Raw genomic sequence first — 17858 nt, forward strand, 5'->3', positions numbered from 1 at the left:
ATGCTTATTCTGCCAATTTCTCAGCAATTACGCAATTTCTTCCAGAATATTTTGGCATTTTTTTGTATAGACGCTTGGTTGGTCACTTATTTGGATTCTGTACAAACTCATTTTGAAAGACTCATTTTAAATTGTTATTGGTTACCACTACTGGCATAACTGTAACTAGGGCTGTGTTATGATTTTTCTTTCGACTGGTGAAATAAAGATGTGCAAAGTAATTCAGTGTCACCATCATCATCATCATCAATCCAATCATCATTTTAATAATCATGATAATCATCAATCCAATCATCATTTTAATAATCATGATAATCATCATCAATGCAATCATCAATCCAAAGTTTTAAATCTGGTTTGTCTCTGTGAACAGAGAAGGCAGGACTCACCTAACACTTGCAGCAATCACCCTTGCCCCCTCCCTCCATTTTTTAAGATTTTGAATGCTAACCATATTAAAGGGCTATGCCAGGCGGAAAAAAAGTTGAATTTAGTAGAATTCGAAGAGCAATATGCTGAAAAATTCATCAAAATCTAATATGCACTACAGGTGACGCTGCGACTTAAGTGGAATGATTCTTTGGACCTCAGAAAGCTGACTTACATGTACATGTAGAACATGTAAATGTTTTGCATATTCTGGTCTGATATAATGCTTTGAGATTGACAAGGTTGGCAAGACTACAGTACATGTACGTATGTTGCTGTATGCCCTTTTCATCTCTGTTATTTTGTGCGTATAGTATTTTTGAATTGGATGAACTAAGGCTTCTGTTTCCTCCCAAGTTTCTCATCCCAGCATGTACATGTATCCTGAAATGATTCACACTCTTTACCCCCCTAAGCAATGCCAAGTTCAGAGAGTTTAACCCAGTGCAATTTCTGTCCTGTAGGGAGCCTTGACCCAATTTCTCTAATCCTGCATTGTGTGTAGCCACCCAGGCATTGTTGTACCCCAAATACCATACAGCGTTTCGTACGTAGAGAAAGGCATGCAAGCAGGGCTATGGTAGTGATCGGTGATACTCTTGTTTTCTTTTCAGAAAGGCAACAAAATGGAGAGGACAGGGGAGAGAGTGACATATAAATGTAGACTTTGCAGACAGCAGTTGTTTGATAGCTCGTGTGTTCTCAACACAAGCACCAATCATCACCAGGATGTAGTTACTGTATCGTCAGAATATTCTCTGGGCCAGTCAGCCATGACTGCAGTTTCCCCGACATGGACTCTAGCCAACAGCATGCAGGGCTCGGCCAAGAGCTTTGCTCTGCTCACCCAAGGGAGGACAGGTGGATCTTCTGATGGTGTTCTTGCTCCATATGGTCAGGTCACTGCTGGACCCAATCCACTTTGGTATATCAACGAAGAATCCACGCCACCTTGGGTTCAGAGAATATTAAACAAGGTCAGTATTGTCTGATCACGTTCTTTCATAATCCACATGCCATGAAACAGAAATCTATATGAATTGATCATTCACAGTACTTGATCATGCACATTTGCATTAATAATTATATTAGCCTAACATTTCTTAATTGAATTTAACAATTATCAATCAGTTTATTGTCATCATACACTGTTGCATCCCACTGATTTTTTTTTTCATTTTCCCCTTCAAACATGTATGTTGATTGAGACCCTTTTGGAAGGTACATAAAAATTGCTATGCATGTATTGAACAAATTAGTGTTCTTTTACTTTTCTATGTCACATGATTGTACATACCCGTATTGCACGTTGTTTTGTGTATTTATTGATCAGATACTTTTAAATCAACATGTGATATTGCTGTGCCTTGAAATCCCAACCCCAAAAAGCACCTTAAAAGACAAGTCCAACCCAACAAAAACTTGATTTTAATAAAAAGAGAAAAATTCAACAAGCATAACTGAAAATTTCATCAAAATCGGATGTAAAATAAGAAAGTTATGGCATTTTAAATTTTCGCTTATTTTCAACAAAATAGTTATATGAACAAGCCAGTTACATCCAAATGAGAGAGTTGATGACATCACTCATTCACTATTTCTTTTGTATTTTATTATATGAAATATTGTTATTTTCTCATCATTGTCATGTGAAATTAAGTTTCATTCCTCCCTGAACACGTAGAATTCCATTATTGAGCATGATCGGTTAAGGGTTCGCATCGAGGTGAACAATTTTTTTTAGGTACTTCTATCAAATTTGCTTTTAAAATAATCTTTGATATCTCAGGTTTAAAAAAACTTAGTTTCCTGAAGATTGATGATTCCGAAAGTACCGGAATAGTCCATTTTATTCATGGGGGTGCTGCTACCTCTCATCATGGACGGACATTTCTACTCAAATTAAATTCACTCTAGTTTTGTTTTTAAAGTTACTCTAATTTGGTTTGGATGTGCTTGCACTCTGAACATTACTCTATTATCAAACATAATATAGTAGAAAAAAAATATTGGGAAGTAATTTTTTTTGGTAGGTGTTAACATTTCCATTTTGAAATTTCCGTCCGTGATGGAAAAAAAGATGAAAAGATTTTTATTCTTTATCAGAATAGAAATAAAAAATAAAAAGGTGTAGAGGTATCTCTCTAAACACTGTACATCATTTTATTTGAACATAGCTGAAATCCATACATTTTATCCATATCATAAACTCAATCAAAAATGATCACGGACGGACATTAATTTCATCACGGATGGACAAAATTAATTCACTCAAATTCAATTCACTCTAGTTTTATTGTTTTCAAAGTTACTCCAATTTTTTTCAATGGTCTTGCACTCTGAACATTAATCTATCATCAAACATAAATTAATAGGAAGAAAATATGGGAAGTAAACTTTCCTTGTAGATGTTAACATTTCTGTCCGTCCGTGATGAAATTAATGTCCGTCCGGGATCATTTTTATTAGGATAATGTCTATGGATTCAGCTTTTTATTCTTTATCAGAATAGAAACAGAAATAAAATTGTGTAGAAGTATTTCACTGGACACTGTATATCATTTTATTTGAACATAGCTAAAATCCATACATTTTATGCATACAATAAATCAATCAAAAATGATCACGGACGGACATTAATTTCATCACAGACAGACAAGTGAAATACTTGTGGAAAGATTCATATATGCAAATGAGAAACTTTGCTGAGCAGATTATGAATTTAATTTTAGCTTCTAATTGCAGTGAGAAGTGGCTCTGAGAATTATTCAGAACTCAAATGGAGTAACTACCTACAACTCGTCACATTTTTTTGTGATATCTTTGTTTGGCCGTTATTGGGGCTATATTTTTGTCAGGAAAAATTGTTACAAATTATTGGAATGCAGATAGGGTTGGAAAGCTGCATGTACATGTATACGCCAAAAAAGCAGGTAATAAAATATGGCAAGAACAAGTCCAAAGCTGTAGATTTCATCAATTCAAGCTTGCAGAAAGTGATGGAGAAGAAAGTAGAATGCAATGCATAATCCGATATTAGCAGAAAAATCAATTTTTCCATGTTCAAACCTATGGATTCACAATGCTTCTAATAGAACATGACATCACAGTCTTGAGGCTTGTGAAAATTAATACATGAATACCTTTTTTGAAGTCCATTATGGAGCTAATTTTAAGCAAATCGCTTAATATCTGGTAAACTGTGAAAATGCATAAAGCTTGCACTGCAGTGTTTAAAAGTTTTAATAAGCTTTGGATTGGTATATCAATTTCAATTTTGGATTCGGTCAGTGCCTAAATACATGAGGGCTGTTGATATTATGGGGTGTCTCAACTTTGATATGTGCAAAAGATGGATTTAAAGAGAGCCCCGACAAGTGTTGATCCAACAAACAAGCATAAGGATCAGCGACCTGTTGATCTTTTCGATTTAGATTTTTGACCTTAAAAAAATCCCTCTTTGCTCTTGGAAAATTAATTCCTAAAAATCATCAAGATCATAAAAATACTTGTATCAACATGATCATTGATCAACTAGCTGTTGATTTGGAACCTAGTATTCTACAATTTAAAAAGACAATATTCTTAATTTGACAAGAACTGTGTTTAGAGCAATCATATGTCTGGATTATACTGTGCGTCTAGCATAGAAAACAAGTTGCTATACATCTTAAATCAAGTTGCAGCAACTTGATTGAAGTTGTAGCAACTCGATTGTGCAACTAATAATGTTTGATAATAATAAGATATGTACAAATCATCAATACAATAGCATTTGTTCCCCCAAGAAAGTATTAAGAACTTTTTACAGGGTACTTCCAATGTATTTTGATTGTGTCCGTCCGTGATGTCCGTCCGAGAAGTCCGTCCGTGATGGAAAATATTTGCAATTCTCTCAGAACTTTGATATTGGTTAAGAATTCAATTTGCTGAACATAGAAGCTAACATACCCGAGTCTTAGTTGCATTAACAATTATTGGTCCATGTTAAGCTGTTTAGATAGAAACAATAAAAATGTACAAAAATTCTAAAAACCACATTTCTATCATGTCCGTCCGTGATATGGCACATTTAGTGGATACCTATGTTTGTAGGTAACCATGGCAACAAACTTTTTTCATCATTCAGCATACTTTGTCCTACCCTTCACTACAAAACACAAAGGAACCTTGTTCATCTTATTCCTAATTTGTTACAAGCCTTCAAAACTTTCAAAATCTATCAAATGTCTGTCCGTGATGAACCGATCACGCTCTATTTTAACATTTTGTGCTTCAGGCAAGGAGGTCCTAATCGTCAAATTCGTAAAAATTGAAATATTGTATAATTCAAACAATAAAAAAACAAAGGAAATAGTGAGTGAGTGACATCATCGACTCTCATTTGGATGTAACTGGCTCGTTCATATAACTATTTTGTTGAAAATAAGCGAAACTTTGAAATGTCATAACTTCCTTATTTTACATCCGATGCTGATGAAATTTTCAGCATTGTGCTTGTCTGATTTTTCTCTATTGATTCAAATCAACATTTTTCTGAGGTGGACTTGACCTTTAAATATAATCATTATTGAAAAAGAAGATATTGCTTCCCAGAAAAAACAAGTTATTATATTCTGTCAATATTTTTAAAAGTACTGTAATCAAATTAAAAAACATATTGTGTGGCATATTGCAAAGCTAAGTAGTAGATAATTGGTGCAACTCTATGACTTCACAAGTGAATGAGAATAAACAATTTTAAGAGAGTCAAACAATTTTGTAATTAATATCAACAAAGTAATTTGGCACTCTCTTCGAGTGTAATCAATCAAAGAAAATTGCCAACTCTGTTGGAATTTCTGTAGAAAGTTATGTTGCTTAAAAAAATGATCAGACTTAAATTTCAATGACTTTACTATTTTCTTGTTTTCAAAGATTGCCTGTCAGATTTCCTCACTGTTTTTGTTGAAAATCAGCTTTTGTTTTTTATTATGCTATTGCTACAGAATGTGCATTGAGTTGATTTGTGATATATTTATGGACATGTAAACATTCCGTAGTTTAAAGTCATACCTTGTGCTTCGCTCAATGATCCTGATTGGGATGTGAAAGGACAGAAAATATAATTTACTCTTCAAAACTATTGCACAGTCGGCCAAATTAATTTTTTTTGTTCCCTTTCTTTAAAGTTGGTTTTATTTATGATAAGTTGCACCAAAAAGAGAAGAGATTCCAAGCTATGATATGCTTCATTTAGTTTGAAGTTTCCAGTTTCGATAAATTATTCATGCACTGTACTCTTACACTATTTTACATACATGTATTACAGGGGAATGAAACCTTTGGAACAAGTGGGCTTGTGTGGAAACAGAAAAATCAAAGAATAAGATCAAAGAAAAATAAGTCAGACAAATAATGAGAAAGTTATGAGCATTTGAATATTACAATCACTAAATCAGAAATGCTATGGAGATCCTCTCATTGACAATGTGGGAAATATATGTACGTGTGATGTCACATGTGAACAACTCTCCCTCTGATGGACTATAAAATACATGTACCCCCAAATTGTCTCTTTTTGCTCTTTCTTATGGTGATACAAATATCCACAATGTATTCTTTGAATATCTATATTACATGCCCTCCTATAGAAATAATGCATTATCTACTGATAGATTTGATAAAAAGGGCAGTTTAAGTGAAATATATACCATATAATTTGGCAAAGTTGTTCACATGTGTTATCACACATTTTTTTTTGTGCATTGCCAATGGGAGGATCAACATCATGATAATGAACTGCATGTATTACATATAAACTTCAAAAGCTCATATTATCAAATTTTTCTCAAACTTTTGTTGATTTGTTGATTTTTCTGTTTTCTCACAAGCTTTTTTATTCCAATGGTATTATTTTTCTTCAATTTTTTTTACCCGGTATTTCTTTTCTCAACTTTGTAAAAAGAAGGTCAATTTTCTGGGGTTTTTTTACATGCAAAATCTGTGATCAATGTTTTACACAACAATTCCATGCTTTTTGGTGATGTACAAAATATACATGATTAATGCAATTGTATACAGTGGCTACCTGTAAGTTTCCATTACATACATACACACACTGGAATTTGCAGATAAAGCTTTGTGAAATCATTCTTAACACTTTGAAGCTTTTTTCTGAATAAAAAAAACCTAGGGACTTACTTTAAAGCTCAATCCATTTGCTTAAATTATCAACAAGGAATTATTGAAGTTAAAAAAAGCAATGTTAAGTGATGGAGAATGATACTATTAATATTAGATGAAAAGAGGAGTTTAAACTAAATAGTATCAATTTTACAGAGATATTGGTGAACAACTATGAATTGATTTGTGTACATATACTTTATGACATACATGTATCATCTAAAGGTTACACAGACTAGTACTCTTCTCTCAGATGAGTAGCAAATCATTTTTAGCAGGATTTTTGGCAGCTGTAGTTCTCTTGGGCTCTATCTTCTCGGCCAATGTAGAGGCCAATAACACCAAACAGAAAATATGTGAAAATGGGGAATTCCCTGTGAAAACATTTCTTGTTGCACACACTGTACATTCATCTGTATGTCTAATGCAGCATTGCAAGTAAAATATCACTTCACTCTTCTGAGTACCGTACCTGAATAATTAAAAAAATATTGATCAATGTCATACTAAACTTTAACCATAGCTGTGGTATTTTTAGTTGTTGATTTGCTTGTAAAATATGTATTGGATACTTCTTTTAAAATGCATCTCAATCTTTCCAAATTTTAACTTTCTTTTCTTCTTGCTCCCTACAGTTTCAATGGAAGAAGGGAAAGCTGTCATGCCCTAAATGTCATGGTCGCCTTGGTGCTTTTGATTTTGTCACACCCTACAAGGTGACCATCAGCAGTAAAAAAGTGTCTCGCATTCATGTAATGAGAAGTCGTGTTGATTGTGAGTCTTCATCACCTATTGTTGCCAGGATCCGTCCAATGCCTCAAAACACAAGAGATGTAAATGAGAGTAATGACCCTGATGAACCAACCTCTTCTGCACAGCCAGAAGCATCAGTAGCTGGAGCAGAGAATCTGCCGCATCCATCAGATATTGATCCACCCGTCCCTGTCACTTCAGCACCTGTCTTGCCTCTACTAACTGACCAGACCTCAAGACAATTCTTGCCAGAAACATTCTCCTCAGCATCAGATGAGGATTCTCTGTCCAACCTTCCCATCTCAGCAAACTACCAAAGACCTGTGTCTGTATCCCAACCTTTGGAACAGACACAGAGACATAATGTCATCAGCAGCACAACAACAAGTGTGCCAGCAGAGCAATCCCATCAATGTTCCATATCTACCGGTAATCGTAGAATCGTGAGATCTAGTTCAGGATCACAGCAATGCAGTCTTAATTTGCAGTCAGGTGATCTTGATAGTGTTCGTCATAGGATAAACAGGGGAACTGTCCCGATTGATAAGTGTGTGCCATTTGGAATAGAAATTGGGCAGGCAAGAAGTGATTCACCCAAAGACAACAGTATTGCCCATGTTGCTGGCACAAACAGACTAAAAAAAAGAGTGGCTCAACAAAGCTTTACATCCTCTCTACCAAGTACATCTAATGATATTCTTAGTCCAACAATAAATCCAAACCAAAGACACAATTTGCAATATGATAACCATTCAGATGAGCCTGAAGATGACGATGATCACCACGAGGAAAGGGTACATTATCACATTAATCTGTCGTCTCCAAGTAGCAGTTCTATTTCTACAGTAGTTTCTCACTCCAGGTCTCCTGATATTTCTGCCAACATATTCAAGAACAGTCCAGCATTCCTTAGGCCGCTCATTAGCAGTACATTTTCTTCAGAAAGGACCAGAAGTCTTACTTCTGGTAGTTCACCACCAAGTCTTTACTCACCAGTCCTACCATCTGCAGAACAAGATGACCGAACTACACCAACAGCGAGAGATGCCCCTTTTGTTTCCCAAGGGCTTACTGTAAGAGACTCGGATGATGATGAGGATACCTTGGTAGTAGATCATCAAAGGGAGAGTGCACCAATCGGTGTCGGGCAGAGGAGTCCTAGAGAACAGAGAAGGGAAAGAAACAGGAAAAAGAAAGAGAGAAGGAAACAGAGGAGGTATGAGAGGTGGTTGGAAAGACAAACACTTGGGGCTGAAGAAGAATCAGCAATTCAGGTAAAAAATACTTAAATCAATATCTCATTGTTCATCAAAGCAATTTAATCTCAATATTTTGAACATTGGCTATTAAAGTTCTCAATATTAGATTGCAAAAATATTTTCCTAAAAAATGCAAGGAAACACTACAATTATATCTAATAGACAAACATGTATGAAGGTGGTAAAGATCAAGGTGGCATTTCTTAAAAGCTTTATGTACAGTGCATCCCACAAAAGGGAAAACAGAGCTCCCAGTTATTTTTTAAACATACCCAAACGAAATAACATTATCATAGAATTCCACTTTGCCTCTTCATTTTGATACCAAATATGATATGAATAAATAAGCAAGTTGCGCAGAAAAGTGGGTCAAGATATGTTCAGGATGCTACAACCTTGCGTAAGAAAGGGATGGTTCATTAGCATAATCTTTTGTTGTCTGTGAGTTTCTGTACAAATCTTTTCTGGTATGCATCAGAATTTATTGCTTTTACTCCACATTGTGTTCACAATGCAGTATTAAGTATTTTGTCTCAAATCAAAGAAGAGATTCCATTCTTGTTATTAATGTTTATTTTATGATCGAAATTAGTGAGCTATCTTACGCTAAAGACGAGTTTCCCTTTTTTGGATGCGCTGTACAGTTACCCATGGCTGAAACATGTTTTCAGGTGCTGAGTCAGCTGCATGTACATGCAAGACCATTTTGCACATGACAGGGTTCAAGTTGTGTGTAAAGGTATTTGTAACTTGCAAACAGCTTTATGACGGTCACTTTGAGTGTAGAGAACTACCAATTCAAAATACTTTTCTGACCCTTTAGTTTATACCCCCGCCAAACAAAGTTTGAAGAGGTACATAGGAATTGTCGGTCGGGCAATCCTTGGGTCAGTTGCAAATCTTGCGCTTCGAACTACTTCCTCAGTTTTTAACCAACGCTCATGAAATTTGGCACGTTAATCGGTATTGATGTAAAGATGTACAGTGTGTCAGAAATCATTTAGCCATGGTAACGACATATACGGCATTAATTTTTGTAAAAAAATTGTGGTTTGAATTTCTTCATCAATTTTCAACCAATTCTCATGAAATTTGGCTCACACATTGGTTTGAGGTAAAGATGTGCAAGATACCTATTTTGTGTGTGTCAGAAAATGTGTTGCCAGTGGTAACAAGATATCATATGCCCCGAATTAGGTAAAATATTTGAGTTCAAAACTGCTTTATCAGTTTGTAACCAATTCTCATGAAATTTTGCTCACACATTGGTTTTGAGGTAAAGATGTGCAGGTCATATATTTGCATGTGTCGGAAATCATGTTGCCTTGGTAACAATATATTACATGTCAAAATTTGAACTAAGTACTCCATCAGATTTTAACCAATTCTCATGATATTTTGCTCACACATAGGTCTTTGGGTAAAGATGGGGTATTAATCACCTTCAGTGATACATGTAGTTTAAGTTAAGGTTTTTATAGTTGTTGTTTGATTTGGTAAGTTGTCTCCTTGATTTTTTACATTCTAATCTAAAATACATTTACACTGTTTTATAATATTTTTTCAATTATGTAGGGACATTTTCTTTTGCATTGATTTTTTTTCATTTTAATCTATTTCATACCTTAAATTATCATTGGCCTCATATATTTTGAATTAGGATATCAGTGCAGCAGGTCTGTATTCACTGCTTGGACCACGATGTGCAGGTAGCTCACTTCGGGAGGTCACTACATGCTCTGTATGTTTGGATATCTACTACCAACCCCACACTTGCTTTCCTTGCGAACATATCTTCTGTGAGCCTTGCCTTCGCCAGGTGGCACGCTTTCACCCTGTGGTCACTCCCTGTCCGCTCTGCCGAACCACCATTAGGAATGTGAAGATTCATGATCGTGAGTATCAGTCAGTATTTGTGAGCAGGATAGTGTGTCATATTAAGCTATTTGTATTCTTATGGTAGGACTTTCCGCTGGCCTTCATGCTTGATTTTACGCTTGATTAATGACCCTTTTCTTGGGTCCTAATTCAGAGTCAACTGAGATTCTCGGTCATTTATCAGCTCAAAATTCAAAATCCGATCTCTATACTATAGATCAAAGTCCACATTGAGATTTTTTCTGGTTTTGAGCTGCTTTGAGGTAACGCAGCTGGTGTTCTCCCTTTTCAATGAAGACAATCCAAGACATGCGCTTGATTTCTTTAGTTGTATCTAAACACAACTCTTTCCTGGGGAGCGTTTTCATGACATTGTTGTTTGACAAGTTGTCCGATCTGACAGCTTTCCTTGATTCTGATTGGCTGAGAGGCACTGTTCCTATGGTAACTTAAACTGTGGTATAAAGCAGGACTTGTCAGACAAAACGTCCAACAAGCCCTTTTATGAAGCACTCCCTAGATTACATTGCATGTTTCATATTTCATGTTGTGGGTTATAATGTCTCACTATGACACTATCAAAGTGATTATGAATGGTTGTTAAAGGTAAAGTCCCCCCCATAAAAATGCTGATTTTTTTAATCAATTGAGAGAAATCAAACAAGCATAACGCTTAAAATTTGACCTTTAAATTAAGGCGTTTTAAAGACATGCTTATTTTTCACACAAATGTTATGTGCACAACTCAGGGTTATGTAAATGAGAGTCATTGATGTCCCTCACTAACCTTTTCTTTGTTTTTTATTGTTTGAATTATACAATATTTCAATTTTTACAGATTTAACAATAAGGACCAACTTGACCAAAATAAAAAGTGTTTAAACCATGATTATTCAACATGTTCATTGATGAATAGATTTTGTTTCATAAGACAGAGAGGAGTGAATTAGAATATATCATATTTCATATAATAAAATGCTAAAGAATAAGCGTGTGATGACGCATCGTTTCCCTAATTTACATGGCGGCTAGGATGTGCATATAAATGTACTGCAAAATTACGGTAAGCGAAACTAAAAGGACAAGTCCACCCCGACAAAAAGTTGTTTTGAATAGAAAGAGAAAAATCCAACAATCATAACACTGAAAATTTCATCAAAATCGGATGTAAACTAAGAAAGTTATGACATTTTAAAGTTTCGCTTAATTTGACACCACAGTTATATGCACATCCTGGCCAGTATGCAAATGAGGGGACTGATGACATCATGCACTCACTATTTCTTTTGTATTTTATTACCTGAAATATGAATTATTCCGATTTTATCACCCATGTCATTTGAAATCGAGCTTTATTCCTCCCTGAACTTGTGGAATTAACATTGTTTTACATTATGTAGTTCAGTCAAATTTCACATTATTGTTAATTCTTTACAAATTGAAATATTGTATAATTCAAACAATAAAAAACAAAAGAAATAATGAGTGATGGACATCATAGATTCTCGCATTTGCATATCACTGAGTTGTGCATATAACCAAGGAGATATAACCTCTTATAGGTGATATCTCCTTGATATAACTGTTTTGAGAAAAATATGCCAAACTTTAAAACATTTTTCTGGGGTGGACTTGACCTTTGAAAATGTCATAAATTTCTTATTTCACATCCATGAAATTTTCAGTGTTATGCTTGTTGGATTTTTCTTTATTTATTCAAATGAACTATTTGTTGTGGATGACTTGTCCTTTAAAAGCAATTTTGGTGGCTGTATTATAAAGGCAATGGAATTTCCAAAATGATATCAAATTGACTGCATTGCACACAAGAATGTTTGAGTCAGAGTCAGTCGGTACTTGATCAGTTTAGAGATATGTTTGTGCATAGGTAGGTGTAATGCTACAGTCAGAAATACCTTTATGATCGACATACAAACAATTTTCAGTTTTCAGTACGGTGCACGTTCGGTATTTGTGACCGTAGCGTTATGTTCGTATAGTGTTAAAATGGTTCTGTATGTCAAACACAGTTCTATTGAATGTGTACGGAAAAGTGTTTAACTATCAGAAAAAATTTATGATTAATATTTGGCTTATGACATTTTTATGTGAAGAATGTACAATTTTCTGATAAAACTTGAATGAGACTGTACAGAAGTATGCATGTAATTGATCAGATGTTTTTATTCATGTCCTGCACACAGAACTGACATCTGCTGTAAAGCAGCTGTTCCCACGCCAATTTGATATCCGGCATCAGATGGAACGTCGTACCCTGAATCGCTCCTTCCCTTTGCCAGGCAATTCCAACCTTCCTCCTTGGTATCGTATGGGGTATCAGAACAACCGTAATCAGGTGGACTTCCTTGCGTCCCGTCGTAATCCTGGTTATGTGCATGATTGGGGTATGCGCTATCTCCAGGGTGTAGTGTGGAGGGTTGTGGCTTCCACGGCAGTGCTTCTAATTGTATCTGGTATTTCAGTCGGATTCTTGCATTTTATGTTTGATTTTTCATAGGAAAATCATTTCTGTTGTATGTGTTAATTGTACACTTAGCCATAGTTTAAATTCATAAAAAAAGTTAATTGATATTTGTGACATCAAAATACTTCATATTTATGACATGTCCGAGAGGATTAAAATCTTGTGAAAGTTACTACATGCAGTTTATTGCAGATGTATGATGCGATATGAAAACTTTTATCTAGGTAAGTGTTGTAATAGTCGGTAAATTGCAAGATGAAATATAATTGACCATTGGTAAGATTGTTTGATATTAGCAGGTTTATAGATGTATTGTTTATTTGAGTCCAAGAAGAATTTGGAGTTCATGGTTTTTTTTTTGTTGTGGAAAAGCTGGAGCCGTGTCAGAATTTTCTGTCCGAGATTCCAGTGGCATTTTTTGTTGATTTCCAAAGTGTTGATAAATGGATGTTGGAACAGGAAGCTTTTGCAAAAAAAATAGAAATAATGAATTATCATGTTTTAATATCAACTTCTAAATGTTACGATCCGAGATGATAGGTATTGTTTAAGGAATTGATAAAAGGCTTAATACATGTAGATATCCTACAATAAAATGGATAACTGGTATACAGTACATGTGTGGCATTATTCTATATTCGTTCTATTTCTTGTATGTACACAAGCTGTAATTGTATTTGATAATGCATTTTTTTTAAATAACCTCCATACAATATGTCCACTGCATAAAACAGGCAAAGCATCATGTATATATACTTGTACATGTATAATGGATTGGATGCTGTTATTTTGTCACTTATTATTTGTTTATTTATTTATTGATTTATTGGAAGTTACATAAGCCGTGTCAAAGGTACTGAAGCACCATGCTGAAAGAGGTACTCTGGCCTAATCATAGATGAGTTTACAAATAAACAAATTCAAAACTAAAAATTTCATCCAAATCAGATTAGAATATGAAGAATCATTATGACACTGGCAAGTTTTGAATTCTCTTAATGATGCAATTATATGCTTATCATATGCAATTTTTAAGCTCATGATTTCACATCCCAAATTTTCCTTTTGTATCTCATATCATGAATCCTTCATTAATGTGTTAACAAAGATATATGTCATTGCAAAGAGTTTATAGCAAAGATGATTATTTCTAAAACCATGGAGTGTCAATTATTTTTCTAGACAACTTTTAATAGTTATTTCACATGATACAAATACAGAATAGGGACATGACATCTTACAAATTCATGATAATATGCCTCTATGGAATGTTAAATATGACAATTTAAGCCTTTAATTACCATAGCTTGTTTTTCATCTGATTTCAGTTATTTCATTGTTGTGCTTGATGTAAGTTTCAGTCCAGAGGACCCCTCAAAATTGAGTCCAAGGTTGACATTTCACATCCTGTAACCCAGTATTGGATACTGGTAGATATGCTTTTCATTCTTTGCATTTATCATGTCAATGATGCTGGTTTTCTTTTGCCATGTAATCTGTATCTAATCATGAGTCATTTAAGTTCAAAATCCTTTCAGTATACCGCTTGTCACCAAGTTTGTGTATGTATCAGTGTGCTCATTAATTGCACCCTGGATATGATAAAATCCCTACAGAGTTTATGACACTGTGATTGGGTTAACCAATCTATCAGGATCAAGGCAAAGGAATGACATTTATCACAATTGTGGTTGTTATTTTCACACATTTTGAAATTGTATTTTGTTGTTGAATATCAACTTTAACAGGAAGGAGCCCCTGTTCTGAAATAGAATTAACATTTTGCTAGTCCCTTTTGAACCAAGAAAGCACAACTTTCATTTTCAATGTATCCTCCACTGCCAAATGTATTTTCAAACAATTATTGCAATAGTTGGCATGCATGTAGTTTCGTATTATATCTTTAAGTAACAACTATATAGCAATGTACAATACAATGGTTTTTCGCAAAGTTTAGATGTATTGTAGGAGTGACAAACTATAATGGTAGACTCTTGCTCTAAAATTCAGTTTTGATTGTTGCCATTGTTAATCAAGTTCCTGAAATAGAAAACAAAAACAAAGCATATGTAGAGTTGTTTGCTGGTGTATATATTTGTTATCAGTTCATATAAGATGGTATTCAGTATTATGCATGAAAGACATCCTTGACAGGTGGCATAGCCATGTTTCTATATTATCTTTCACCAGAGTTTGACATTATGAAAAATTTGTATTCTATCATTTACTGTCATCACCATATCCTTTTATGTCATGTTTTCATTTATAAGGGTACTCTTTATTCTTTGACAGTTTAACAGGTTGCACATCTACACTTTCCAATTACTTTTTACTTTATTTACTTATAAAAGAGGAGAGTGTGATTGATTACCTTGTTTTGTAAAAATCAAATTATTCATGTGGTATGATGATCAAGAATTCATCTGTGTGATTACCTTGTCTTATAACAATCAAATCATTCATGCATAATGATCACAAAGAATCCATCTGTCTTTGTCTTTGCAGTGTGGTCATCAAATGACCCACTTGCATGAGAGTAAGTAGGCTATTGTGGTAACATTGTCATTGAAATGTATCTTCCATGAAAACTTTGATTTTGATCAGTAGATGAACTATTATAAAAGGTTTACCGGTGTATTCACTTGGTCTGTACGTACATGTAAGCAGTTGAGTTGGTCTGTTTCTCAGATTGTCTAATTACATATTTTGCTAAACCAGTGTGGTGTTTCAATTTTTTAAAAATTATTTTGGCTTAGTCTACACTGCGCCTAGTGTAATCCCCTTTCTCATTTTAGTCAATGCCCATTGGGTCTAATTTCCACTTGTCTACCTATTATTTTTTACTTTGTCAACTGAAATATTGGTTCATTAACAGTTCATCTATTAAGTGCATAGTCTATTTAAAAGTGATGATAGACCCAAACGGATACCAATTTGAAAATTGAAATAATTTAATTTGAGTATGCAAGAAAATGATATCAACAATCCATCTTGGAGGAAACACCTCAGTTAACTATTCTTTTTAAGCAATGCATTCTTCAATCATAGTGTTCCCTCGTGTCTTCAGTAGATGTATTGAGTAGTGTATTATCAACTCTATAGCCATGCATGCTGCAGCTGAAATTTTATTGTAATGATATTTCTAATCAATGAATCCTTGAAATGATCAAATAACTTTAACCAAAATGCACATTTTCAACTTCATCTCCATTGGATTATTTGTGAACAGGCATCCTTATGATGCTAGTTTGATACAAGTCTTCCCTGTATTTCATTTTTTAGTCTGAAGTTGTAAAATTTCAAAATGATAATTCCATATAATACTTGACTGTGTGGCAAAGAAGAAGGATGCAATATAAGTGAGAAAAAATTATCAAACAATTATTGTTGTCTTTCTTGTTAATTCGATATTGACTATTATGACTACTACATAAACAGCTGATTTTTAATAGGCATGGCCTCCCAAATATTTTCATTTACTAGTAAGTCTCCAGGGGAAGTTTTTCATATTTCGAGTGAAATTCTTAACCAATATCTTTCCCGAGTCTTTATTGATTCTATCTGTGCATCAAAAACGGATAAATTGTAATATAGAGTTAAATCGAGACTATATGTAGTTTAGTCAAAATAATTTGACGCTGGGTTTGATATAAAACATGTGTGAGTGGAATATGGTTTTCTTCATATTCCATTACAAAATCAAAGTTGGAGTCAATATTCACAAGAAGATTAATTTAATCTATACTTGGTGGTTACAGTTGAACAGGAAATCCATAAACAAATGGTCTAAAATCTAATCACATGGGTTAATTAATTATTATGTAGACATAATTTTAGAACACAGGCGTGTAGATGGGCTGTCTTCCCCCTTCCAAAAAAAAAATCATGACCAAGAAAAAAAAAGCGAAAAAAAACGGATAAGGGTGAAATATATTATTTCCTGAATGTTATGTTAAAATCTATCACAAACTTGGATTTTTAAATAAAAATTTTAAGAAATGTAATAAAAATGTCAAATTTCAACTTGTTATTAACTTTGCACAATACGCCATATGGAGCCCCCTTAAATTTTTGGCTCATTATGCCACTGTTTGAGAATAAACTACATTTAAAACGATAGATCTACATCTTGTACATACTTTGTCTGTGAATACTAAATTTGGTTACGTGTTTGATCACACAAAGTAAAGAATATTATATGAATATATATTTGTAAAATAGTAATATTTCTAATTCAATCATTTGTTAGAATACCATTCTTGCCATCCTGGCCTCACTTTTGTTTTTAGTTCATTACTTTAGAAACTACATACCTGCCTCTACTGCCAAATACCTCATATACCAAAGCTCAATTATTCCCACTTGTTAATAATAATAAAATGAACTTAAATTGCGCCAAATCCATTGCACAAAACATCTTTTAGATCTTCAAAGCCATTCAAAATTGTCACAAATTGAACGAAATATTTTGGAAAAGATGCTTTAATTTATCCAAGTACAATAGGTTTTATTTTCATATCATCCATTTTAAGTGAAATGTGCATGGTTTCACGTTATGTTCAATGGATGAAGAAATTAAAAACGATCATTTGTGCATGAAGTATAATTGTTGTTGAAGTCAGCATATTGAAATAAAACAAATGAGAAATATTAATCATTATGAGAGTTATTTTTTGTATCAAATGTTTAAATTACTATGTTTTTTTTTAGTCGGGCGGAGCATGAACTTTGGGAGGGAGGGAGAGCTGTAAAAAGAGGGAGGGGGGCTGGGGGAGAATGAAGAAAGCAGAAAATGGTTGGATGGTCATACTATGATATAGAGAGAGGAGGAGAGAGAGTTTGAAAGATAGTCGGGGACAGACATAAGAAAATGGATCATGGGATATGGT

General features: G+C 34.1%; 1 protein-coding gene across 3 annotated transcripts in view; it reads left to right on the plus strand.

Moving 5' to 3' along the window:
• Positions 1-15687, plus strand: part of LOC121411220 — a 30342-nt gene extending 14655 nt beyond the window's left edge. The window contains exons 2-5 of one of the 3 annotated variants that reach the window (XM_041603807.1): positions 1044-1406; positions 7230-8621; positions 10267-10501; positions 12689-15687. In XM_041603807.1, coding sequence (XP_041459741.1) covers positions 1056-1406; positions 7230-8621; positions 10267-10501; positions 12689-13002 — 2292 coding nt within the window. In that variant the 5' untranslated portion in view covers positions 1044-1055 and the 3' untranslated portion in view covers positions 13003-15687. Of the gene's footprint in view, positions 1-879; positions 1407-7229; positions 8622-10266; positions 10502-12688 lie in introns of those variants that run through there. The other 2 variants (XM_041603809.1, XM_041603808.1) reach the window with 2 other exon arrangements.
• The last annotated feature ends 2171 nt before the right edge of the window (positions 15688-17858 follow it).

Source organism: Lytechinus variegatus, chromosome 3, assembly GCF_018143015.1.
Source record: "Lytechinus variegatus isolate NC3 chromosome 3, Lvar_3.0, whole genome shotgun sequence".
In the NCBI taxonomy this organism is placed as follows: Eukaryota; Metazoa; Echinodermata; class Echinoidea; order Temnopleuroida; family Toxopneustidae; genus Lytechinus; species Lytechinus variegatus.